The 26,656-nt window shown below is 47.9% G+C and overlaps 1 protein-coding gene across 1 annotated transcript; it reads left to right on the forward strand.

The window, feature by feature from the left end:
* On the forward strand, positions 1-26,531 carry LOC308167928 (uncharacterized protein; the record flags this gene model as incomplete). The annotated part of the gene is given in 5 exon segments (XM_080542405.1): positions 1-1,633; positions 9,550-10,003; positions 10,005-10,946; positions 18,471-20,634; positions 26,484-26,531. Coding segments are annotated over 5 exon segments (5,241 nt in total).
* Positions 26,532-26,656: the final 125 nt, after the last annotated feature.

Raw genomic sequence — 26,656 nt, forward strand, 5'->3', positions numbered from 1 at the left:
ATGGCTTCCGTAACTCCCCCTCCTCCCCCTCCTCCCCCTCCACTTCCTGCTGCTACCCCAAACCCTCCTCCTCCCCCACCCCCACCCCTGCCAGGCACCACTTATGGTGCACCCCCACCACCTCCTCCTTTACCTGGGATGCCACCTCCTCCTCCACCACCTCTACCAGGGATGGGGCAGGGAGGTCCACCTCCTCCCCCTCCCCTGCCTGGTATGGGCCCCCCACCTCCCCCTCCCCTGCCTGGTATGGGCCCCCCACCTCCCCCTCCCCTGCCTGGTATGGGCCCCCCTCCCCCACCACCCCCTCCCCCAGGTATTGGAGGAGGTATTATTGTGCCCCAGAACGCTCCTCTCCCCAAGGCCAGCCGCTGTCCCACACTGCGCATGAAGAAGCTCAACTGGCAGAAGCTGCCCTCCAGAGTGGTGTCTGAAAGCCAATCCATGTGGTCGTCAGTGCAGTCTGATTCCCTGGAACCTGACTACTCCAGCATTGAGGAGCTCTTCTGTCTGCCAGTGACTGACTCAAAGGCCAAAAGTACCAACACTACGGTCAAACGAGAGCCCAAAGAGATATCCTTCATTGATGCCAAGAAAAATCTAGATTTGAACATATTCTTGAAGCAGTTCAGATGCTCACATAAAGACTTTGTAGCTATGATCCAAAATGGGGACCGTTCCAAGTTTGACGTCGAGGTGCTGAAACAGATGCAGACGTTACTGCCGGAGAAACATGAGATTGAGAACCTCAAGTCATACCAAGGGGAGATAGAGAAGCTGGCCGGTGTGGATCGGTTCTACCTCGAGCTCCTATCAGTTTCATGCTACACCATGAGGATCGAGTGCATGCTTCTCTGTGAGGAGACCCCTTCTGTGTTAAAGATGCTGCAACCCAAAGCTGAGCTGCTGGACGCAGCCTGTGAGAGTTTGAAGGAGAGCACCCGCCTTCCAAGTTTCTGCAAGCTCATACTTGACATTGGAAACTTCCTCAACTATGGGAGTCACATAGGCAATGCAGATGGCTTCAAGATCAGCACCTTGCTGAAGCTCACAGATACCAAAGCCAACAAGTCCCGTATCACATTGCTCCATCACATCCTGGAGGAGGCGGAGAAAACCCATGCTGACTTGCTGAACCTTCCGGATGATCTAGAGATCTGTGAAAAGGCTGCTAGAATAAATGTGGATTCTATTCAGGCAGAGTCGAGCTCACTGGTCAAACGGTTGAAGGGTTCTGAGAAAAAAGTGTCCTCTTCTTCTCAGGAGGATATCAAGCAGCAGTATCTCACTGCTATGAAGGGGAACCTGGAGGCCTGTGAGAAGCTGCAGGAGCTCTTTGCCTCCATCAAAAAGAAGAAGGAAGAGCTAGCAGAGTATCTGTGTGAGGACACGTCCCGCCTCTCACTAGAGGAGCTGTTCAACACCATCAAGACCTTCAGAGGACTCTTCCTTAAAGCAATCAAGGAAAACCAGACCTGGAGAGAGCAGGCCATCAAGGCAGAGAAGAGGAAGAAACAGCAAGAGGAGGATGACGCCAAGAGACCGAGGGGGGAGAACGGAAAAATAATTCGTAAAGCCCCCCCAGTCCAGGAGGAGGGCTGCATCATGTTGGACCACCTGTTGGCTATGATGAAGGGCAATGCACTAAGGAAGACCACCAGGGCCCAGGCAGACAGGGGCAGCCTGCCCTCTAATGACAAGAAAAGGGATAGCACCCAGCCTGAACATGCCAAGCTTGAGCGATCATCAGCCGTAGATACCCAATATGGCATAGAAGTGGACAAGGTGGCATCAACCATTCAGCAAGGATCGCAGGACAGACTGCCACACACAGGGGAGTCCACATCAGGCCTTCCAACAGGACTCAAACTGGATTAATCAGAGACCATCGCCCCCCTCAATCCTGGATTGGATCCCCTGCTCAAGGAGGGATCTTCAGAGAGAGATGAGGGCATCAGTGGCGGCTCCTGCCAAATCTCTCAGGGGGGGCAATTGTTGCGTTGATGGTTAAGGTGACACGTTCAAGGGTAAATTCACCTAAATCAGCGGGCTTAAATAAATTGACTCTCACAGCCAAAAAATAAATAATAAAAATAAAAAAAAGCTCTTTGGTCTTGCCCATTGTGGAGAGGTTGGGGTCTGATTGATTGAGTGTGTGGAGTGTGTCTTTTATAAAGGTAACGAGTTCAAACTGGTGCAGTTAATACAGGTAATGAGTGGAGAATAGGAGGGCTTCTTAAAGAAAAACTAACAGGTCTGTGAGAGCTGGAATTATTACTGGTTGGTAGGTGATCAAATACTTATTTCATACAATAAAATGCAAATTAATTATTTAAAAGTCATACAATGTGATTTTCTGGATTTTTGTTTTAGATTCCGTCTCTCACAGTTGAAGTGTACCTATGATAAAAATTACAGACCTCTACATTCTTTCTAAGTGGGAAAACCTGCAAAATCAGCAGTGTATCAAATACTTGTTCTCCCCACTGTAGTTACCGAAATAAAACACAGATCAAAAGATTTAATGTACGATTCAAGTAGCCGATGTCCTTGACAACTGGTAAATGTGGTGGAGCAGGATTTAGCTTCTCTGAGGAGTTAAGTAGAGAGAGCAGCCTGTGGCTGTGGAAAGGATTGGGCTTAAATTGAGGATACACTAAAACGTGAAACTGACAAGCGCCAAAAAAGCTCCCCTGCCAGTTCCTGCCAACAGAGACTTGTTGAGACCAGCGTGCAGGGGGTTGGCACGGGTTCACACCGAGGCTGGTTGAGGCAGAAATCGAAGGACGTCGTGTGTTTTTATATTCCTCATTCGATTCCATGCATTACAATAAGCCTGTCCACCGATTTTCTACCTCCATGGTTGGAACCACGAGACTAGACACTACATGGTCATGGATGTGCCTAGGGACACAGCAAGCATGACCAGGGAAAGTTGTCTCCACAGGACCTGAAGCACAAAGCACCAATTCAGTTCAAGAAAAGAGAAAGAGTAGAGAAATGTATGCTTGTTACACAGAAAGTGTTAAAAAATAAAACTGACGTCATAATCTGCCCTCTAGGGCCAGCATCAGGTGCAGATCAAGCGTCAAGGGGGTTACTATCGTTGAACAGAGAATAGTGGCTTTAAGATGGCACAGACAAGGCTCGTCTGAAAGTAAAACATCAAAATATCGAGGGCATTAGTTATAAGTTACCCCTAATGGGCCAGCATCAGGTGCAAATGAAAAGTAACATTATTTTAAAAAAAATATTGACATACGGTCACTGAGTACTGCAGAGTACTATTTTTGTTGCTTTAATAAAGGCTGGCAGTCTTTAATTTAACTGTTGTTGGTGTGGACTATATACTGGGGAGGTATTTGAATGAATGAATGAATGAATGGTCTTTATTGTCATTGCTACAGTACAGGTACCAAACAACGAAATTTAGGAGGGGTGGCTCCCCTGGTGTTAGGAAAAAAAAAAAATATATATATATATAATATTCAGGGGTCAAAAAATGTATACAAATATCGGATCGGTATCGGTATCGCCGATACCCGAAGCCCAGGTATCGGTATCGGTAGTGAAAAAGTGGGATCGGGACATCCCTAGCTAAAATGTTGTCAGCGTTCATGGACCAAATTGGATGTGTCGATCCATGGCGCTTCCAATTTCCTCACGATAAAAAATTCTCGTTTTTTTCACACGTCCACCATTCGTATAGCAGAATTGATTACTTCTTTATAGACAGAACACTACTTCCCTTTGTCAAAAACGTAGAATATTCAACCATAATTGAATCTGACCATGCCCCAGTACTATTGGATCTGTCCTTCCCACTTAACTACTCTGACCGCGCTCCATGGAGACTTGATACCACACTACTAACAGATAAAGAATTCTGCCAAATGATTTCAACTGCCATAGACAATTTCTTGGAAACCAATAGGGACGACACTGTTTCTCCCTCCCTGCTCTGGCAGACCCTTAAAGTAGTAATAAGGGGGGACATTATTGCATACACATCTAGGCTGAACAAAGCTAGGAGGCAAGAACAGGAGCAACTTCTCAACTCAATGATTGACATAGATCATCAATACTCTGACTCTCCCACCCCGGAGCTTTACAAAAATAAGCTGAATCTCAAAGCCAAATACGAGTTATTAACATCCGATAAGACAGAACGTATGCTGCTGAAATCACGAGGCTTTGTTTATGAGCATGGGGAAAAGGCTGGTAGAATGTTAGCGCATCAATTAAAATGTAAATCCTCTGACCAACAGATTCCACAAATTAAAAGAGAAAATGGGGAGCTTACAACTGACCCCCTCGAAATCAATGAGACTTTTAGGGCATTTTATTCCAAATTGTACACTTCTGAGGCACCCAATGATGATACCAATATGCAACATTTCTTCACAAATTTAAATGCCCCTGTTATCAACCCTGTTCATAAAGCAGAACTTGAACTACCCTTCCAAGACACCGACATTTATAATGCAATCACAGCTATGCAAAGTAGTAAGGCCCCGGGCCCTGATGGATACCCCATCGAATTCTACAAAAAATTCTCAACCAAATTAACTCCGCTCATCTTAGAAATGTTCAATGACTCAATGGATAATGAGGCCCTGCCACAGACGCTAACAGAGGCATTCATAACCCTTTTACCGAAACCAGGGAAAGACAGAACGGAGTGTGGTTCACATCGCCCCATCTCGCTGCTCAACAGCGATGTCAAGATATTAGCTAAAGCACTCGCCCGGCGTCTAGAGTCCGTCACAGACGAGGTGATCTCCCCTGATCAAACTGGCTTCATGCTGGGCCGCCACTCATTCTCTAACATCCGAAACCTTCTAAATGTCGTACATTCTCCTACGTCCGAGGAGGTACCTGAGGTGGTTCTCTCCCTGGATGCGGAGAAGGCTTTTGACAGAGTGGAGTGGGCGTACTTATTTGAATGTCTGAAAGCTTTTGGCTTTGGACCCACTTTTATTGCATGGATCAGACTACTATACTCATCTCCTAAGGCAGGGGTCGGCAATTAGGTTTGGCCTCGGGCCAATTTTTTTTTGAGCCACTAGATGGCGGGCCCGAACATAATCAAAGGCTAATTTAAGTAATTGATTGTTTTAAAATGTGACACGTTCTAATGCTTTGACTTTTCTTTCGACTGTACACATCGCTAGTCAACTAACACAGCTTGTTTTGTGAACCTGCTAACAATGTAAAGTAGTGTTCTAGTTAACTAGGTAGCTGTCCAATCCATTATGTTGCAGTATTTTGGCTTGATTAGCGAGTTTGTGTTGTGATTCTCAACAACGTTGAAACGTAGTTTCACACTTTTCCATATTTTTGAATAATAAATGTGTGGACTGACGATGTAGCGTAGCCTAACTTATTCTAATAATTATGTAACAGTTTCATTCTGATAATTATTCCCCCCTCCTCCCAGACAAGGTCACATTATTATTATTGGATTGGTTGTTTGCGTGCCGGGTGAAGTTAGCCAAACATTTAACCTGCTAGCAAGAGAAACATAATGTCACTCTCCAAAGGTCTAAAGAGGAAAGTTGACGGTGGAAACAGGGCATTTAAAGAGGAATGGACAGCGAACTATACGTTCATCCTACCTGGTTTCATCAATGCAAAGCCGTTGTGAGAGACATTTTCCGTGCTCACAATGTTCCCTTTCTATACGCGAGTCGTCCTTTTCGTCAATGAATGCGATAAAGACGCACGAGAGGAATCGATGGATGCATAAAAACCTTGAGAACTGCCTGTGGATTAAAGTGACGTCAATATCACCAGATATCAAGCAAATACTGACCGATGGGAGATGCTTTTTGTTTGCGCCGATTTTGTTTTCAATGTTTTTCAGAAAATTAAACAGAATTTGCGTTGTTACTGTTCATATGTGTGTTGCAGTCACATATACGTAAACATTACGTTTGAATGGCTTACTGAGCTCGTGTTATTTTGTTCAAACCACACACGGTATGTCGGCTATTTCAGCACCGTGACGCGTTGTCCACCTGCTTATGATTCACTCTGAGGGGTTCAGCGTCAGTGCGCTTCGGTGCACCTTGCTGCCTGATTGTCTGTCCCTGTGTCATTCACTCTCAACATGGATAAAAGTACAATAAGCATTATTCAGGTGGAGTTCGATTCTCTATTCGGACATTATAGGCGCTATATGTGGGACTGTCGGTCCGATATTATTATAAAAAAATAAAAAAAATAAAAAATAAAAAGTGGATTCTCAAAATAATCTGCTGGGCCAAATATTATTGGTGACGGGCCAGCAATGGCCCACGGGCCGCCTATTGCCGACCCCTGTCCTAAGGCATCGGTAGTTACGAACGGGAAACGCTCCACATTTTTCTCATTGTCGAGAGGGACACGCCAGGGGTGCCCGCTGAGCCCACTCCTATTCTCATTCGCCATCGAACCTCTGTCTATCATGTTAAAATCTTCTCCAATAATAAATGGAATTTCTAGATGGGGGAAGGAACACAAGGTGGCGCTATATGCCGACGACTTACTGTTGTATGTATCTGAACCGGTGCAATGCATTTCCCATATAGTTCAGATGCTGCATAGATTTGGTAGCTTTTCGGGATACAAGATCAACCTCACTAAGAGCGAATGTTTTCCAGTGAACAACCTAGATCTCGCAATCCCACAATGTGACTTGCCCTTCCATTTGTCTAAATCTGGCTTCAAATATTTGGGAATTAATATTACACGGTCCTTCTCTAAACTACATGAAAAAAACTTCACGCCCCTTGTTAATAAATTAAAAGATGATTTACAGAAATGGAGGTCCATTAATTTATCACTGGCAGGGAAGATCAACTGTATTAAGCATTAAGATGAACGTTCTACCCCGATTCCTCTACCTTTTCCAATGTCTCCCTATATTCCTCCCAAAGTCCTTCTTCTCGTCCATAGATAAGTCCATATCATCTTTCATTTGGGGGGGGTAAAGTCCCTAGAATACAGAAAAGACTTCTACAGCGACATCGGTCCCAGGGCGGACTGGGCCTACCAAATTTGCTTTATTATCACTGGGCTGCCAATATTCAGAAAATCATATACTGGGTCCATTCACCACAGCCGTCTTGGTGCGAAATAGAAAATGAGTCATGTCTTTCAACATCCCTCTCCGCCTTGATTACCTCCAAACTCCCTCTATCTGCCCCACACTACACCTCTAACCCTGTTGTTGTTAATACATTACGAATATGGTCACAATTTCGACGCCACTTTGGTTTAAAAGATTTCTCCAACCTAGCCCCTATCTGCAATAACCACCTTTTTGTCCCCGCCAGAATAGACAATGCTTTCGCCTTATGGAAAAGACTCGGTCTCTCCAAATTTAAAGATCTCTATACTGAGGGCGTCTTCTCGACCTTTAATCACCTCTCTCAAAAATTCAACCTTCCCCGCTCAAGTTATTTTCGATACCTCCAGGTCCGACATTTCATTAAAAGTTTGGATCCAAACTTCCCAAATGCACCACAACCTTCTGCTATAGATGATATCCTCCAAATTCCTCCCAATCTAAAAGGCCTAATATCAAGTATTTACTCTAGCATATCATCCCTCGGAGACACTTCCCTCCACAAAATTAAAGAGAAATGGCAGGAGGAGCTAGGGGACGTAATACCCGATGACTCCTGGACTGAGGCTCTGACGAGAGTTAACGGGAGCACATCATGTGCTAGACTAGGCGTAATCCAATTTAAGGTCTTGCACCGAATTCACCTTTCCAAATCTAGGCTAGCCAGAATCTATCCTGACGTGGATGAGAATTGTAGCAGATGTCATAACGCTCCGGCAACGCTAACACACATGTTTTGGTCATGTCCCTTATTATTTGATTATTGGTCAGCAGTTTTCAGGACCCTCTCACAGGCACTAGATCTGAACCTGCAACCTAACGCCTACTCAGCTATCTTTGGCATAGCGCCAACTGACCAACAGATTATTAACAAGCATAAAGACATTGTGGCATTTGCCACTCTACTTGCTCGACGGAGGATTTTGCTTTGTTGGACATCCCCCAAACCACCGAATTCCTCCTTATGGTTGACTGACCTTATGCTTCACTTGAAACTTGAAAAGATTAAATATACACTTAGGGGGTCCAAAGACCGCTTTTATTTCACCTGGAACCCAATAATATCCTATTTCAACAAACTAAAAACCCTCCCTGACAATGCAAGTGCGCTGGATGCTGAGTGATGACATATGTTGTGAATCTATTTATCAGGATAAACCCCTAGAGATACATCATCTCGTTCTAGAGAGGGACATATTACAATCATAACAGACATGGTATCACAGACCAACACGACCATCTCATCTATCCTCACTTACAAATGAATTGCACTTTATTTCTCTTTATCTCTTTGATTACTTACCTGTACTGTCTTCATTACCTATCACCACTGTTATTATTATTATTATTATTTATTGTTGTTTATTTATATCCTTCGTCCTGGGATGCACCACTTGGGATTTTGTGGGGGGGGGGGGGGGGGGGGGTTGGGACATGTTTGTGTTTTGTGTAAAAACAAACCAAAACTGAAAAGTATTATTTTTGTATATCTGTAACATCTCAATAAAAAGAAAGTAAAAAAATTATTTAAAAAAATAAAATAGAAACCATTAGACAAGGCGTTTTCAAGGCAAGCTCTTCTGTGTCAGGCAATTTAGAATGTTGAAGTTTTTCCAATTGTCCCATTGTGATGCAATAAGAAACTATTACAACATTTGCAACATTTGACAGTGCTACAAAAACACTGTGTGCATTGGCCATTGAGATAATATAGAGATATTGAGATATTGAAAGTACTGGGATTCATCTTAATTATGTATTTTCCAGTTTTGGATATACTGCCAATGCTGAGGTAGGTGTGGGATGCATTAAATGCTAATCAAATGTTGGTGGAACAACAGTCACAGTCACTTTCTGTAAGATTTCCCAAACATCAATACCTATGTTGTGTGTGCGTGTGCGTGCATATGTGCATGTGTGTTTATGTAACAGGGAGACTGAGGACCTGGACCTGAACATCCAGTGTGAGGCCTTTGAGGATTCCATGGCCGAGGATGCGGAGGAGATGGAGAGGGTGTACGGAGGCATCGACATGAGCAGTCACCAGGAGGTCTTCACCTCCCTCCTCACCAAAGTGAGCAGCTCCCCAGCCTCTGTCCAGCTGCTGTCCATCCTGCAGGCTCTGCTGCTGGTGGCTCCAGGACGGGGAGACGTGTGGCTGACCCTGGAGGCCCTGGCTGTCCGTGCCACTCTGCTGGCCCACGACTCACAAATGGACTCCGCTGAACGTTTGATGGAGCGCCTGCTCTCTTCCAAGAGACAACAGATCTCAGCCAGTCCCAAGACCAAGACCACCAACAGGGCAATCCAGACAGACTTGCTCGGCAGCACAACCAACCAATCAGACATGGCTTCCGTAACTCCCCCTCCTCCCCCTCCTCCCCCTCCACTTCCTGCTGCTACCCCAAACCCTCCTCCTCCCCCACCCCCACCCCTGCCAGGCACCACTTATGGTGCACCCCCACCACCTCCTCCTTTACCTGGGATGCCACCTCCTCCTCCACCACCTCTACCAGGGATGGGGCAGGGAGGTCCACCTCCTCCCCCTCCCCTGCCTGGTATGGGCCCCCCACCTCCCCCTCCCCTGCCTGGTATGGGCCCCCCACCTCCCCCTCCCCTGCCTGGTATGGGCCCCCCTCCCCCACCACCCCCTCCCCCAGGTATTGGAGGAGGTATTATTGTGCCCCAGAACGCTCCTCTCCCCAAGGCCAGCCGCTGTCCCACACTGCGCATGAAGAAGCTCAACTGGCAGAAGCTGCCCTCCAGAGTGGTGTCTGAAAGCCAATCCATGTGGTCGTCAGTGCAGTCTGATTCCCTGGAACCTGACTACTCCAGCATTGAGGAGCTCTTCTGTCTGCCAGTGACTGACTCAAAGGCCAAAAGTACCAACACTACGGTCAAACGAGAGCCCAAAGAGATATCTAGATTTGAACATATTCTTGAAGCAGTTCAGATGCTCACATAAAGACTTTGTAGCTATGATCCAAAATGGGGACCGTTCCAAGTTTGACGTCGAGGTGCTGAAACAGATGCAGACGTTACTGCCGGAGAAACATGAGATTGAGAACCTCAAGTCATACCAAGGGGAGATAGAGAAGCTGGCCGGTGTGGATCGGTTCTACCTCGAGCTCCTATCAGTTTCATGCTACACCATGAGGATCGAGTGCATGCTTCTCTGTGAGGAGACCCCTTCTGTGTTAAAGATGCTGCAACCCAAAGCTGAGCTGCTGGACGCAGCCTGTGAGAGTTTGAAGGAGAGCACCCGCCTTCCAAGTTTCTGCAAGCTCATACTTGACATTGGAAACTTCCTCAACTATGGGAGTCACATAGGCAATGCAGATGGCTTCAAGATCAGCACCTTGCTGAAGCTCACAGATACCAAAGCCAACAAGTCCCGTATCACATTGCTCCATCACATCCTGGAGGAGGCGGAGAAAACCCATGCTGACTTGCTGAACCTTCCGGATGATCTAGAGATCTGTGAAAAGGCTGCTAGAATAAATGTGGATTCTATTCAGGCAGAGTCGAGCTCACTGGTCAAACGGTTGAAGGGTTCTGAGAAAAAAGTGTCCTCTTCTTCTCAGGAGGATATCAAGCAGCAGTATCTCACTGCTATGAAGGGGAACCTGGAGGCCTGTGAGAAGCTGCAGGAGCTCTTTGCCTCCATCAAAAAGAAGAAGGAAGAGCTAGCAGAGTATCTGTGTGAGGACACGTCCCGCCTCTCACTAGAGGAGCTGTTCAACACCATCAAGACCTTCAGAGGACTCTTCCTTAAAGCAATCAAGGAAAACCAGACCTGGAGAGAGCAGGCCATCAAGGCAGAGAAGAGGAAGAAACAGCAAGAGGAGGATGACGCCAAGAGACCGAGGGGGGAGAACGGAAAAATAATTCGTAAAGCCCCCCCAGTCCAGGAGGAGGGCTGCATCATGTTGGACCACCTGTTGGCTATGATGAAGGGCAATGCACTAAGGAAGACCACCAGGGCCCAGGCAGACAGGGGCAGCCTGCCCTCTAATGACAAGAAAAGGGATAGCACCCAGCCTGAACATGCCAAGCTTGAGCGATCATCAGCCGTAGATACCCAATATGGCATAGAAGTGGACAAGGTGGCATCAACCATTCAGCAAGGATCGCAGGACAGACTGCCACACACAGGGGAGTCCACATCAGGCCTTCCAACAGGACTCAAACTGGATTAATCAGAGACCATCGCCCCCCTCAATCCTGGATTGGATCCCCTGCTCAAGGAGGGATCTTCAGAGAGAGATGAGGGCATCAGTGGCGGCTCCTGCCAAATCTCTCAGGGGGGGCAATTGTTGCGTTGATGGTTAAGGTGACACGTTCAAGGGTAAATTCACCTAAATCAGCGGGCTTAAATAAATTGACTCTCACAGCCAAAAAATAAATAATAAAAATAAAAAAAAGCTCTTTGGTCTTGCCCATTGTGGAGAGGTTGGGGTCTGATTGATTGAGTGTGTGGAGTGTGTCTTTTATAAAGGTAACGAGTTCAAACTGGTGCAGTTAATACAGGTAATGAGTGGAGAATAGGAGGGCTTCTTAAAGAAAAACTAACAGGTCTGTGAGAGCTGGAATTATTACTGGTTGGTAGGTGATCAAATACTTATTTCATACAATAAAATGCAAATTAATTATTTAAAAGTCATACAATGTGATTTTCTGGATTTTTGTTTTAGATTCCGTCTCTCACAGTTGAAGTGTACCTATGATAAAAATTACAGACCTCTACATTCTTTCTAAGTGGGAAAACCTGCAAAATCAGCAGTGTATCAAATACTTGTTCTCCCCACTGTAGTTACCGAAATAAAACACAGATCAAAAGATTTAATGTACGATTCAAGTAGCCGATGTCCTTGACAACTGGTAAATGTGGTGGAGCAGGATTTAGCTTCTCTGAGGAGTTAAGTAGAGAGAGCAGCCTGTGGCTGTGGAAAGGATTGGGCTTAAATTGAGGATACACTAAAACGTGAAACTGACAAGCGCCAAAAAAGCTCCCCTGCCAGTTCCTGCCAACAGAGACTTGTTGAGACCAGCGTGCAGGGGGTTGGCACGGGTTCACACCGAGGCTGGTTGAGGCAGAAATCGAAGGACGTCGTGTGTTTTTATATTCCTCATTCGATTCCATGCATTACAATAAGCCTGTCCACCGATTTTCTACCTCCATGGTTGGAACCACGAGACTAGACACTACATGGTCATGGATGTGCCTAGGGACACAGCAAGCATGACCAGGGAAAGTTGTCTCCACAGGACCTGAAGCACAAAGCACCAATTCAGTTCAAGAAAAGAGAAAGAGTAGAGAAATGTATGCTTGTTACACAGAAAGTGTTAAAAATAAAACTGACGTCATAATCTGCCCTCTAGGGCCAGCATCAGGTGCAGATCAAGCGTCAAGGGGGTTACTATCGTTGAACAGAGAATAGTGGCTTTAAGATGGCACAGACAAGGCTCGTCTGAAAGTAAAACATCAAAATATCGAGGGCATTAGTTATAAGTTACCCCTAATGGGCCAGCATCAGGTGCAAATGAAAAGTAACATTATTTTAAAAAAAATATTGACATACGGTCACTGAGTACTGCAGAGTACTATTTTTGTTGCTTTAATAAAGGCTGGCAGTCTTTAATTTAACTGTTGTTGGTGTGGACTATATACTGGGGAGGTATTTGAATGAATGAATGAATGAATGGTCTTTATTGTCATTGCTACAGTACAGGTACCAAACAACGAAATTTAGGAGGGGTGGCTCCCCTGGTGTTAGGAAAAAAAAAAAAAATATATATATATAATATTCAGGGGTCAAAAAATGTATACAAATATCGGATCGGTATCGGTATCGCCGATACCCGAAGCCCAGGTATCGGTATCGGTAGTGAAAAAGTGGGATCGGGACATCCCTAGCTAAAATGTTGTCAGCGTTCATGGACCAAATTGGATGTGTCGATCCATGGCGCTTCCAATTTCCTCACGATAAAAAATTCTCGTTTTTTTCACACGTCCACCATTCGTATAGCAGAATTGATTACTTCTTTATAGACAGAACACTACTTCCCTTTGTCAAAAACGTAGAATATTCAACCATAATTGAATCTGACCATGCCCCAGTACTATTGGATCTGTCCTTCCCACTTAACTACTCTGACCGCGCTCCATGGAGACTTGATACCACACTACTAACAGATAAAGAATTCTGCCAAATGATTTCAACTGCCATAGACAATTTCTTGGAAACCAATAGGGACGACACTGTTTCTCCCTCCCTGCTCTGGCAGACCCTTAAAGTAGTAATAAGGGGGGACATTATTGCATACACATCTAGGCTGAACAAAGCTAGGAGGCAAGAACAGGAGCAACTTCTCAACTCAATGATTGACATAGATCATCAATACTCTGACTCTCCCACCCCGGAGCTTTACAAAAATAAGCTGAATCTCAAAGCCAAATACGAGTTATTAACATCCGATAAGACAGAACGTATGCTGCTGAAATCACGAGGCTTTGTTTATGAGCATGGGGAAAAGGCTGGTAGAATGTTAGCGCATCAATTAAAATGTAAATCCTCTGACCAACAGATTCCACAAATTAAAAGAGAAAATGGGGAGCTTACAACTGACCCCCTCGAAATCAATGAGACTTTTAGGGCATTTTATTCCAAATTGTACACTTCTGAGGCACCCAATGATGATACCAATATGCAACATTTCTTCACAAATTTAAATGCCCCTGTTATCAACCCTGTTCATAAAGCAGAACTTGAACTACCCTTCCAAGACACCGACATTTATAATGCAATCACAGCTATGCAAAGTAGTAAGGCCCCGGGCCCTGATGGATACCCCATCGAATTCTACAAAAAATTCTCAACCAAATTAACTCCGCTCATCTTAGAAATGTTCAATGACTCAATGGATAATGAGGCCCTGCCACAGACGCTAACAGAGGCATTCATAACCCTTTTACCGAAACCAGGGAAAGACAGAACGGAGTGTGGTTCACATCGCCCCATCTCGCTGCTCAACAGCGATGTCAAGATATTAGCTAAAGCACTCGCCCGGCGTCTAGAGTCCGTCACAGACGAGGTGATCTCCCCTGATCAAACTGGCTTCATGCTGGGCCGCCACTCATTCTCTAACATCCGAAACCTTCTAAATGTCGTACATTCTCCTACGTCCGAGGAGGTACCTGAGGTGGTTCTCTCCCTGGATGCGGAGAAGGCTTTTGACAGAGTGGAGTGGGCGTACTTATTTGAATGTCTGAAAGCTTTTGGCTTTGGACCCACTTTTATTGCATGGATCAGACTACTATACTCATCTCCTAAGGCAGGGGTCGGCAATTAGGTTTGGCCTCGGGCCAATTTTTTTTTGAGCCACTAGATGGCGGGCCCGAACATAATCAAAGGCTAATTTAAGTAATTGATTGTTTTAAAATGTGACACGTTCTAATGCTTTGACTTTTCTTTCGACTGTACACATCGCTAGTCAACTAACACAGCTTGTTTTGTGAACCTGCTAACAATGTAAAGTAGTGTTCTAGTTAACTAGGTAGCTGTCCAATCCATTATGTTGCAGTATTTTGGCTTGATTAGCGAGTTTGTGTTGTGATTCTCAACAACGTTGAAACGTAGTTTCACACTTTTCCATATTTTTGAATAATAAATGTGTGGACTGACGATGTAGCGTAGCCTAACTTATTCTAATAATTATGTAACAGTTTCATTCTGATAATTATTCCCCCCTCCTCCCAGACAAGGTCACATTATTATTATTGGATTGGTTGTTTGCGTGCCGGGTGAAGTTAGCCAAACATTTAACCTGCTAGCAAGAGAAACATAATGTCACTCTCCAAAGGTCTAAAGAGGAAAGTTGACGGTGGAAACAGGGCATTTAAAGAGGAATGGACAGCGAACTATACGTTCATCCTACCTGGTTTCATCAATGCAAAGCCGTTGTGAGAGACATTTTCCGTGCTCACAATGTTCCCTTTCTATACGCGAGTCGTCCTTTTCGTCAATGAATGCGATAAAGACGCACGAGAGGAATCGATGGATGCATAAAAACCTTGAGAACTGCCTGTGGATTAAAGTGACGTCAATATCACCAGATATCAAGCAAATACTGACCGATGGGAGATGCTTTTTGTTTGCGCCGATTTTGTTTTCAATGTTTTTCAGAAAATTAAACAGAATTTGCGTTGTTACTGTTCATATGTGTGTTGCAGTCACATATACGTAAACATTACGTTTGAATGGCTTACTGAGCTCGTGTTATTTTGTTCAAACCACACACGGTATGTCGGCTATTTCAGCACCGTGACGCGTTGTCCACCTGCTTATGATTCACTCTGAGGGGTTCAGCGTCAGTGCGCTTCGGTGCACCTTGCTGCCTGATTGTCTGTCCCTGTGTCATTCACTCTCAACATGGATAAAAGTACAATAAGCATTATTCAGGTGGAGTTCGATTCTCTATTCGGACATTATAGGCGCTATATGTGGGACTGTCGGTCCGATATTATTATAAAAAAATAAAAAAAATAAAAAATAAAAAGTGGATTCTCAAAATAATCTGCTGGGCCAAATATTATTGGTGACGGGCCAGCAATGGCCCACGGGCCGCCTATTGCCGACCCCTGTCCTAAGGCATCGGTAGTTACGAACGGGAAACGCTCCACATTTTTCTCATTGTCGAGAGGGACACGCCAGGGGTGCCCGCTGAGCCCACTCCTATTCTCATTCGCCATCGAACCTCTGTCTATCATGTTAAAATCTTCTCCAATAATAAATGGAATTTCTAGATGGGGGAAGGAACACAAGGTGGCGCTATATGCCGACGACTTACTGTTGTATGTATCTGAACCGGTGCAATGCATTTCCCATATAGTTCAGATGCTGCATAGATTTGGTAGCTTTTCGGGATACAAGATCAACCTCACTAAGAGCGAATGTTTTCCAGTGAACAACCTAGATCTCGCAATCCCACAATGTGACTTGCCCTTCCATTTGTCTAAATCTGGCTTCAAATATTTGGGAATTAATATTACACGGTCCTTCTCTAAACTACATGAAAAAAACTTCACGCCCCTTGTTAATAAATTAAAAGATGATTTACAGAAATGGAGGTCCATTAATTTATCACTTGCAGGGAAGATCAACTGTATTAAGCATTAAGATGAACGTTCTACCCCGATTCCTCTACCTTTTCCAATGTCTCCCTATATTCCTCCCAAAGTCCTTCTTCTCGTCCATAGATAAGTCCATATCATCTTTCATTTGGGGGGGGTAAAGTCCCTAGAATACAGAAAAGACTTCTACAGCGACATCGGTCCCAGGGCGGACTGGGCCTACCAAATTTGCTTTATTATCACTGGGCTGCCAATATTCAGAAAATCATATACTGGGTCCATTCACCACAGCCGTCTTGGTGCGAAATAGAAAATGAGTCATGTCTTTCAACATCCCTCTCCGCCTTGATTACCTCCAATCTGCCCCCACACTACACCTCTAACCCTGTTGTTGTTAATACATTACGAATATGGTCACAATTTCGACGCCACTTTGGTTTAAAAGATTTCTCCAACCTAGCCCCTATCTGCAATAACCACCTTTTTGTCCCCGCCAGAATAGACAATGCTTTCGCCTTATGGAAAAGACTCGGTCTCTCCAAATTTAAAGATCTCTATACTGAGGGCGTCTTCTCGACCTTTAATCACCTCTCTCAAAAATTCAACCTTCCCCGCTCAAGTTATTTTCGATACCTCCAGGTCCGACATTTCATTAAAAGTTTGGATCCAAACTTCCCAAATGCACCACAACCTTCTGCTATAGATGATATCCTCCAAATTCCTCCCAATCTAAAAGGCCTAATATCAAGTATTTACTCTAGCATATCATCCCTCGGAGACACTTCCCTCCACAAAATTAAAGAGAAATGGCAGGAGGAGCTAGGGGACGTAATACCCGATGACTCCTGGACTGAGGCTCTGACGAGAGTTAACGGGAGCACATCATGTGCTAGACTAGGCGTAATCCAATTTAAGGTCTTGCACCGAATTCACCTTTCCAAATCTAGGCTAGCCAGAATCTATCCTGACGTGGATGAGAATTGTAGCAGATGTCATAACGCTCCGGCAACGCTAACACACATGTTTTGGTCATGTCCCTTATTATTTGATTAGTGGTCAGCAGTTTTCAGGACCCTCTCACAGGCACTAGATCTGAACCTGCAACCTAACGCCTACTCAGCTATCTTTGGCATAGCGCCAACTGACCAACAGATTATTAACAAGCATAAAGACATTGTGGCATTTGCCACTCTACTTGCTCGACGGAGGATTTTGCTTTGTTGGACATCCCCCAAACCACCGAATTCCTCCTTATGGTTGACTGACCTTATGCTTCACTTGAAACTTGAAAAGATTAAATATACACTTAGGGGGTCCAAAGACCGCTTTTATTTCACCTGGAACCCAATAATATCCTATTTCAACAAACTAAAAACCCTCCCTGACAATGCAAGTGCGCTGGATGCTGAGTGATGACATATGTTGTGAATCTATTTATCAGGATAAACCCCTAGAGATACATCATCTCGTTCTAGAGAGGGACATATTACAATCATAACAGACATGGTATCACAGACCAACACGACCATCTCATCTATCCTCACTTACAAATGAATTGCACTTTATTTCTCTTTATCTCTTTGATTACTTACCTGTACTGTCTTCATTACCTATCACCACTGTTATTATTATTATTATTATTTATTGTTGTTTATTTATATCCTTCGTCCTGGGATGCACCACTTGGGATTTTGTGGGGGGGGGGGGGGGGGGGGGGGGGGGGGTTGGGACATGTTTGTGTTTTGTGTAAAAACAAACCAAAACTGAAAAGTATTATTTTTGTATATCTGTAACATCTCAATAAAAAGAAAGTAAAAAAATTATTTTAAAAAATAAAATAGAAACCATTAGACAAGGCGTTTTCAAGGCAAGCTCTTCTGTGTCAGGCAATTTAGAATGTTGACGTTTTTCCAATTGTCCCATTGTGATGCAATAAGAAACTATTACAACATTTGCAACATTTGACAGTGCTACAAAAACACTGTGTGCATTGGCCATTGAGATAATATAGAGATATTGAGATATTGAAAGTACTGGGATTCATCTTAATTATGTATTTTCCAGTTTTGGATATACTGCCAATGCTGAGGTAGGTGTGGGATGCATTAAATGCTAATCAAATGTTGGTGGAACAACAGTCACAGTCACTTTCTGTAAGATTTCCCAAACATCAATACCTATGTTGTGTGTGCGTGTGCGTGCATATGTGCATGTGTGTTTATGTAACAGGGAGACTGAGGACCTGGACCTGAACATCCAGTGTGAGGCCTTTGAGGATTCCATGGCCGAGGATGCGGAGGAGATGGAGAGGGTGTACGGAGGCATCGACATGAGCAGTCACCAGGAGGTCTTCACCTCCCTCCTCACCAAAGTGAGCAGCTCCCCAGCCTCTGTCCAGCTGCTGTCCATCCTGCAGGCTCTGCTGCTGGTGGCTCCAGGACGGGGAGACGTGTGGCTGACCCTGGAGGCCCTGGCTGTCCGTGCCACTCTGCTGGCCCACGACTCACAAATGGACTCCGCTGAACGTTTGATGGAGCGCCTGCTCTCTTCCAAGAGACAACAGATCTCAGCCAGTCCCAAGACCAAGACCACCAACAGGGCAATCCAGACAGACTTGCTCGGCAGCACAACCAACCAATCAGACATGGCTTCCGTAACTCCCCCTCCTCCCCCTCCTCCCCCTCCACTTCCTGCTGCTACCCCAAACCCTCCTCCTCCCCCACCCCCACCCCTGCCAGGCACCACTTATGGTGCACCCCCACCACCTCCTCCTTTACCTGGGATGCCACCTCCTCCTCCACCACCTCTACCAGGGATGGGGCAGGGAGGTCCACCTCCTCCCCCTCCCCTGCCTGGTATGGGCCCCCCACCTCCCCCTCCCCTGCCTGGTATGGGCCCCCCACCTCCCCCTCCCCTGCCTGGTATGGGCCCCCCTCCCCCACCACCCCCTCCCCCAGGTATTGGAGGAGGTATTATTGTGCCCCAGAACGCTCCTCTCCCCAAGGCCAGCCGCTGTCCCACACTGCGCATGAAGAAGCTCAACTGGCAGAAGCTGCCCTCCAGAGTGGTGTCTGAAAGCCAATCCATGTGGTCGTCAGTGCAGTCTGATTCCCTGGAACCTGACTACTCCAGCATTGAGGAGCTCTTCTGTCTGCCAGTGACTGACTCAAAGGCCAAAAGTACCAACACTACGGTCAAACGAGAGCCCAAAGAGATATCCTTCATTGATGCCAAGAAAAATCTAGATTTGAACATATTCTTGAAGCAGTTCAGATGCTCACATAAAGACTTTGTAGCTATGATCCAAAATGGGGACCGTTCCAAGTTTGACGTCGAGGTGCTGAAACAGATGCAGACGTTACTGCCGGAGAAACATGAGATTGAGAACCTCAAGTCATACCAAGGGGAGATAGAGAAGCTGGCCGGTGTGGATCGGTTCTACCTCGAGCTCCTATCAGTTTCATGCTACACCATGAGGATCGAGTGCATGCTTCTCTGTGAGGAGACCCCTTCTGTGTTAAAGATGCTGCAACCCAAAGCTGAGCTGCTGGACGCAGCCTGTGAGAGTTTGAAGGAGAGCACCCGCCTTCCAAGTTTCTGCAAGCTCATACTTGACATTGGAAACTTCCTCAACTATGGGAGTCACATAGGCAATGCAGATGGCTTCAAGATCAGCACCTTGCTGAAGCTCACAGATACCAAAGCCAACAAGTCCCGTATCACATTGCTCCATCACATCCTGGAGGAGGCGGAGAAAACCCATGCTGACTTGCTGAACCTTCCGGATGATCTAGAGATCTGTGAAAAGGCTGCTAGAATAAATGTGGATTCTATTCAGGCAGAGTCGAGCTCACTGGTCAAACGGTTGAAGGGTTCTGAGAAAAAAGTGTCCTCTTCTTCTCAGGAGGATATCAAGCAGCAGTATCTCACTGCTATGAAGGGGAACCTGGAGGCCTGTGAGAAGCTGCAGGAGCTCTTTGCCTCCATCAAAAAGAAGAAGGAAGAGCTAGCAGAGTATCTGTGTGAGGACACGTCCCGCCTCTCACTAGAGGAGCTGTTCAACACCATCAAGACCTTCAGAGGACTCTTCCTTAAAGCAATCAAGGAAAACCAGACCTGGAGAGAGCAGGCCATCAAGGCAGAGAAGAGGAAGAAACAGCAAGAGGAGGATGACGCCAAGAGACCGAGGGGGGAGAACGGAAAAATAATTCGTAAAGCCCCCCCAGTCCAGGAGGAGGGCTGCATCATGTTGGACCACCTGTTGGCTATGATGAAGGGCAATGCACTAAGGAAGACCACCAGGGCCCAGGCAGACAGGGGCAGCCTGCCCTCTAATGACAAGAAAAGGGATAGCACCCAGCCTGAACATGCCAAGCTTGAGCGATCATCAGCCGTAGATACCCAATATGGCATAGAAGTGGACAAGGTGGCATCAACCATTCAGCAAGGATCGCAGGACAGACTGCCACACACAGGGGAGTCCACATCAGGCCTTCCAACAGGACTCAAACTGGATTAATCAGAGACCATCGCCCCCCTCAATCCTGGATTGGATCCCCTGCTCAAGGAGGGATCTTCAGAGAGAGATGAGGGCATCAGTGGCGGCTCCTGCCAAATCTCTCAGGGGGGGCAATTGTTGCGTTGATGGTTAAGGTGACACGTTCAAGGGTAAATTCACCTAAATCAGCGGGCTTAAATAAATTGACTCTCACAGCCAAAAAATAAATAATAAAAATAAAAAAAAGCTCTTTGGTCTTGCCCATTGTGGAGAGGTTGGGGTCTGATTGATTGAGTGTGTGGAGTGTGTCTTTTATAAAGGTAACGAGTTCAAACTGGTGCAGTTAATACAGGTAATGAGTGGAGAATAGGAGGGCTTCTTAAAGAAAAACTAACAGGTCTGTGAGAGCTGGAATTATTACTGGTTGGTAGGTGATCAAATACTTATTTCATACAATAAAATGCAAATTAATTATTTAAAAGTCATACAATGTGATTTTCTGGATTTTTGTTTTAGATTCCGTCTCTCACAGTTGAAGTGTACCTATGATAAAAATTACAGACCTCTACATTCTTTCTAAGTGGGAAAACCTGCAAAATCAGCAGTGTATCAAATACTTGTTCTCCCCACTGTAGTTACCGAAATAAAACACAGATCAAAAGATTTAATGTACGATTCAAGTAGCCGATGTCCTTGACAACTGGTAAATGTGGTGGAGCAGGATTTAGCTTCTCTGAGGAGTTAAGTAGAGAGAGCAGCCTGTGGCTGTGGAAAGGATTGGGCTTAAATTGAGGATACTGTAGTGACTACATTATGGGTTCATGTTCTCCTCTTACTGTTGGTTGTGTAGTGGGAGGGAACCAGTTCTGGCACTAGGGGCAGAGGGGAGGATTATTAACGTTGCAACTTCCTGTTTAGATACAAGTGTTTTGGTGATCGATTTCCTGGTCCTGTACGGAGTGTACAAGTTGTTATTTTGATTAAACAGTTATCATTACGTTGCCTACGTCTTTCCTTTTTCCTCCGGCACTACACTGGTGACCCCCGACGTGGATTTTTGTTAACGTGATTGTGTACAAAAACCAGCGAGCGAACATTGCAATCCTGCAAAATGTCCGGGCGAGGAAGACGTTCAAACCAGCGGCAGCCATCACCATCCCCTGTCAGGGTAACGCGTGGTGCGCGCACTCCCACTCTCAAGCTACCAGAATTCTGGGACTCAACGCCTGCTGCATGGTTTGCTATTGTAGAGGCACATTTTAACAAAAGTGACATCGATGACGACGACGACCGGTACAACCATGCTGTGGCAATGTTGGGCAGCTCCACCGCAGCTCGAGTGGTAGGTTTTTTGTCTGCTCCCCCGACGACGAACAAATATGAGCGCCTCAAGGCCCTGCTTCTAGAGACATTTGAACTGTCCACTGCGGAGAGGGTGCGTCGCCTATTTGCCATGTCGGACTTGGGTGACGAGAGGCCTTCTGCGCGCATGGAGAGGATGCTAAACCTGCTCGGTACAGAAGACCCCATGATCCTCTTCACAGAGCTGTTCATGCGCACATTGCCTGCTCAAGTTAGGATGGCGCTGGCCAACACCGCCATCATGGAGCCCCGCGCCCTGGCCAGGGAGGCGGACCGGTTCGTCTTGGCCATGCCTCAACGGTCCCCCGACCTGCTCGCTCCCGCGGCCGCCCCGCCACCCGACCGTCGCAGGAGAGCGAAGGATGACGCCAGACCTTCTGGCCAGCAGGGTAACGCTGCGGGCCATTGTTTCTACCACGCCACTTTTGGCGCCAAGGCCAAACGGTGCCGCTCACCCTGCACCTTCGGACCGACGGGAAACGGCGGGGCCGGCACTCAGTAGTGGCCCTGAGCGCTGGCGTCACCAACAGGCTGCTCTTCATACAAGACACCGCCTCTGGTCGCAGTTTTCTTTGTGACACAGGTGCCCAGTGGAGCATCATTCCGGCAGAGAGATCGGATGTGGCGAAGGGGGAGCGTGGTCCGCAGTTGGCAGGCGCGGACGGCACACCTATCTGCTCTTATGGCACTAGGGCGGTGGACGTGTGCTTCGGAGGACAATGCTTTTCGTGGGATTTTGTCATAGCGGCTGTCACATTTCCCCTCCTTGGTGCGGATTTTCTGTGCGCCCACAACCTGTTGGTGGACGTGGGGAACAGGCGCCTGGTCAACTCACAGACTTTCGCTTCCTTCGCCTGTACGCAGGGGGAGGCGGTCTACAGCGGGTGGTCCAATACGCTCGCCGAAAGTGACCAGTACCTTCGGCTGCTCGCCGAATTCCCCGACCTTACCAGGCCCACCTTCTCCGCGCCCACGGTGAAACACGGAGTGGAGCACCACATCGAGACCGAGGGGCCTCCCCTCCACGCCAGGGCCAGGCGCCTCAACCCGGAGAAGCTGGCCATCGCCAGGGCGGAGTTTGCGCATATGGAGCAGGTGGGCATCGTTCGGCGCTCGAGCAGCCCCTGGGCGTCTCCCCTGCACATCGTCCCTAAGTCAGACGGCGGGTGGCGCCCATGTGGGGACTACCGCCGCCTCAACGACGCGTCCAAGCCTGACCGCTACCCGGTCCCACATGTCCAGGACTTTTCAGCGAACCTGGCAGGCAAACGCTTCTTCTCCAAAGTGGACCTGGTACGGGGGTACCATCAGGTGCCGGTGCACCCCGAGGATGTCCCTAAGACGGCCGTAATCACGCCATTTGGTCTCTTCGAGTTTCTGCGGATGCCGTTCGGCCTGAAGAACGCGGCGCAGACCTTCCAACGCCTCATGCACTCGGTGCTCCGGGACCTACCATTCCTCTTCGTCTACTTGGATGACATCCTCGTCGCAAGCACCACGGAGGAGGAGCACCTGTCCCACCTCCGGGCCCTTTTCACACGGCTCAGCCAACATGGGCTGATTGTCAATCCGGCGAAGTGTGAGTTCGGACGGAACACCATCGACTTTCTCGGGCACCGGGTCTCCGCAGAGGGGGTGACCCCCCTCCCCTCGAAGGTGGAAGCTGTCGCTGCTTTCCCGCGCCCCAGCACAATCAGCGGGCTCAAGGGGTTCATCGGGATGGTAACCTTCTACTATCGCTTCCTCCACCACATCGCTCACATCCTGCGGCCTCTGTACGATGCCCAGAAGGGCAAGACTCTGAAGCAGACGGTGGACTGGACGGCGGAGCGTGTCAAAGCCTTTCAGGACACCAAGGCGGCCCTGGCCCGCGCTGCCATGTTGGCCCACCCCTCGACCTCGGCACCCACTGCTCTCACCACGGACGCCTCTGACTTTGCTGTGGGAGCGGTGTACGAACAGTGGGTTGGGGACGCCTGGCAGCCTCTTGCATTCTTCAGCCGCCAGCTGTCTCCCAGAGAGCAAAGGTACAGCACATTCGACAGGGAGCTCCTCGGGCTGTGGCTTGCTGTCAGACACTTCCGTTTTTTACTGGAGGGCCGCGAGTTTACGGCCTACGTGGACCACAAGCCACTCACGCACGCCATGTCCAAGGTGGCGGAGCCGTGGTCCGACCGCCAACAGCGCCAGCTCGCCTACATATCCGAGTTCACCACAGACATCCAGCACGTTGCTGGGAAGTCCAACCAGGTCGCGGATTGTCTCTCCAGGGCGGTGGTTGGTGCGGTCCAACTGGGTTTGGACTACGCGCGCATGGCTGCAGACCAGGCCGCCGACCCCGCCGTCCAGGCTCTCAAGTTGTCGGACACAGGACTGCGCCTAGAGGAGGTGGTTTTCGGTGACGCAGGGGCCACGCTCCTGTGCGACGTCTCCATGGGTCAGCCACGACCGGTGGTCCCCGCCAACTGGAGGCGCCCCGCCTTCGAGGCGATACACGGCTTGTCTCACCCTGGTAGGAAACCGTCCTCGCGGCTGGTGTCAGAGAAATTCGTCTGGCATGGGCTCAAGAGGGATGTGAGGGCCTGGGTAGACACGTGCATCGCCTGCCAGCGCGCCAAGGTGCATCGACACGTCAAGGCCCCCCTGGAGCAGTTCTCTGTGCCTGAGCGGAGGTTCGATCATGTAAACGTGGACCTGGTAGGGCCGCTGCCCCCCTCGCACGGATACACCTATCTCTTTACCATGGTGGACAGGACGACTCGCTGGCCGGAGGCAGTTCCGCTCTCCTCAACGACAGCCCCCGACCTGGCCCGGGCGTTCATCGCGGTGTGGGTCTCCCGCTACGGCACCCCTGCTGATCTCTCCTCTGACCGTGGCTCACAGTTTACTTCAGAGCTGTGGGCAGCGGTGGCGGAGAATCTGGGGGTCAAGCTCCACCGCACAACCGCCTATCACCCGCAGGCGAACGGGCTCTGTGAGCGTTTCCATCGATCCATGAAGGCCGCCCTTCGAGCCAGCCTCACGGACGGCAACTGGCTTGACAAGCTGCCGTGGGTCATGCTGGGGCTCAGGACAGCGCCTAAGGAGGACCTCCAGTCGTCGTCCGCTGAGCTGGTGTTTGGACAGCCGCTGCGGGTCCCCGGTGACTTCATTCCCAAGTCAACGGAGCCCTGGTCCGCCGCCGCTCAGCGCGCCTCCCTGCTGGACAGCGCCAGGACCTTCGTCCCGGTCCCGACTACGCAGCATGGTGTCCCTACTTCGAGGGTGCCCCCGGAGCTGCACTCGGCGAGGTTCGTTTTCATTCGTCATGATGGCCACAGGACTCCACTACGTCCTCCTTATGACGGGCCTTTCCGTGTCATCGAGGCCGGAGCCAAGAACTTCATGGTTGACATGGGGGGTAGGCCTGAGTGTGTGTCCGTTGATCGCCTCAAACCGGCCCACTTGGACCTTGAACTGCCCCTGGACTTGGCCCTGCCACCGCGCAGAGGCCGGCCTCCAGTCCTACCTCCCCTGCAGCGCCCTGGCCATTCCCCCCTCCGACCCCGACAACCCCCCGCAGCTCGCGAGCCCCCGGTCGTCACTGCCCCCCGTCCTTCCCTGCAGGAGGACGTGATGGGCGATGTCACACCTCCTCCCGCACCTCCTGACTTTACCTACGATCGTAGGGGCCGGGCCATACGCCCTCCTCGCCGTGAGGATTTCCAATATTGAGGTGAACACTGGGGGGGCTGGTGTAGTGACTACATTATGGGTTCATGTTCTCCTCTTACTGTTGGTTGTGTAGTGGGAGGGAACCAGTTCTGGCACTAGGGGCAGAGGGGAGGATTATTAACGTTGCAACTTCCTGTTTAGATACAAGTGTTTTGGTGATCGATTTCCTGGTCCTGTACGGAGTGTACAAGTTGTTATTTTGATTAAACAGTTATCATTACGTTGCCTACGTCTTTCCTTTTTCCTCCGGCACTACAATACACTAAAACGTGAAACTGACAAGCGCCAAAAAAGCTCCCCTGCCAGTTCCTGCCAACAGAGACTTGTTGAGACCAGCGTGCAGGGGGTTGGCACGGGTTCACACCGAGGCTGGTTGAGGCAGAAATCGAAGGACGTCGTGTGTTTTTATATTCCTCATTCGATTCCATGCATTACAATAAGCCTGTCCACCGATTTTCTACCTCCATGGTTGGAACCACGAGACTAGACACTACATGGTCATGGATGTGCCTAGGGACACAGCAAGCATGACCAGGGAAAGTTGTCTCCACAGGACCTGAAGCACAAAGCACCAATTCAGTTCAAGAAAAGAGAAAGAGTAGAGAAATGTATGCTTGTTACACAGAAAGTGTTAAAAAATAAAACTGACGTCATAATCTGCCCTCTAGGGCCAGCATCAGGTGCAGATCAAGCGTCAAGGGGGTTACTATCGTTGAACAGAGAATAGTGGCTTTAAGATGGCACAGACAAGGCTCGTCTGAAAGTAAAACATCAAAATATCGAGGGCATTAGTTATAAGTTACCCCTAATGGGCCAGCATCAGGTGCAAATGAAAAGTAAC

Source organism: Nansenia antarctica, assembly GCF_963989245.1.
Source record: "Nansenia antarctica genome assembly, chromosome: 11".
Taxonomy (NCBI): domain Eukaryota; kingdom Metazoa; phylum Chordata; class Actinopteri; order Argentiniformes; family Microstomatidae; genus Nansenia; species Nansenia antarctica.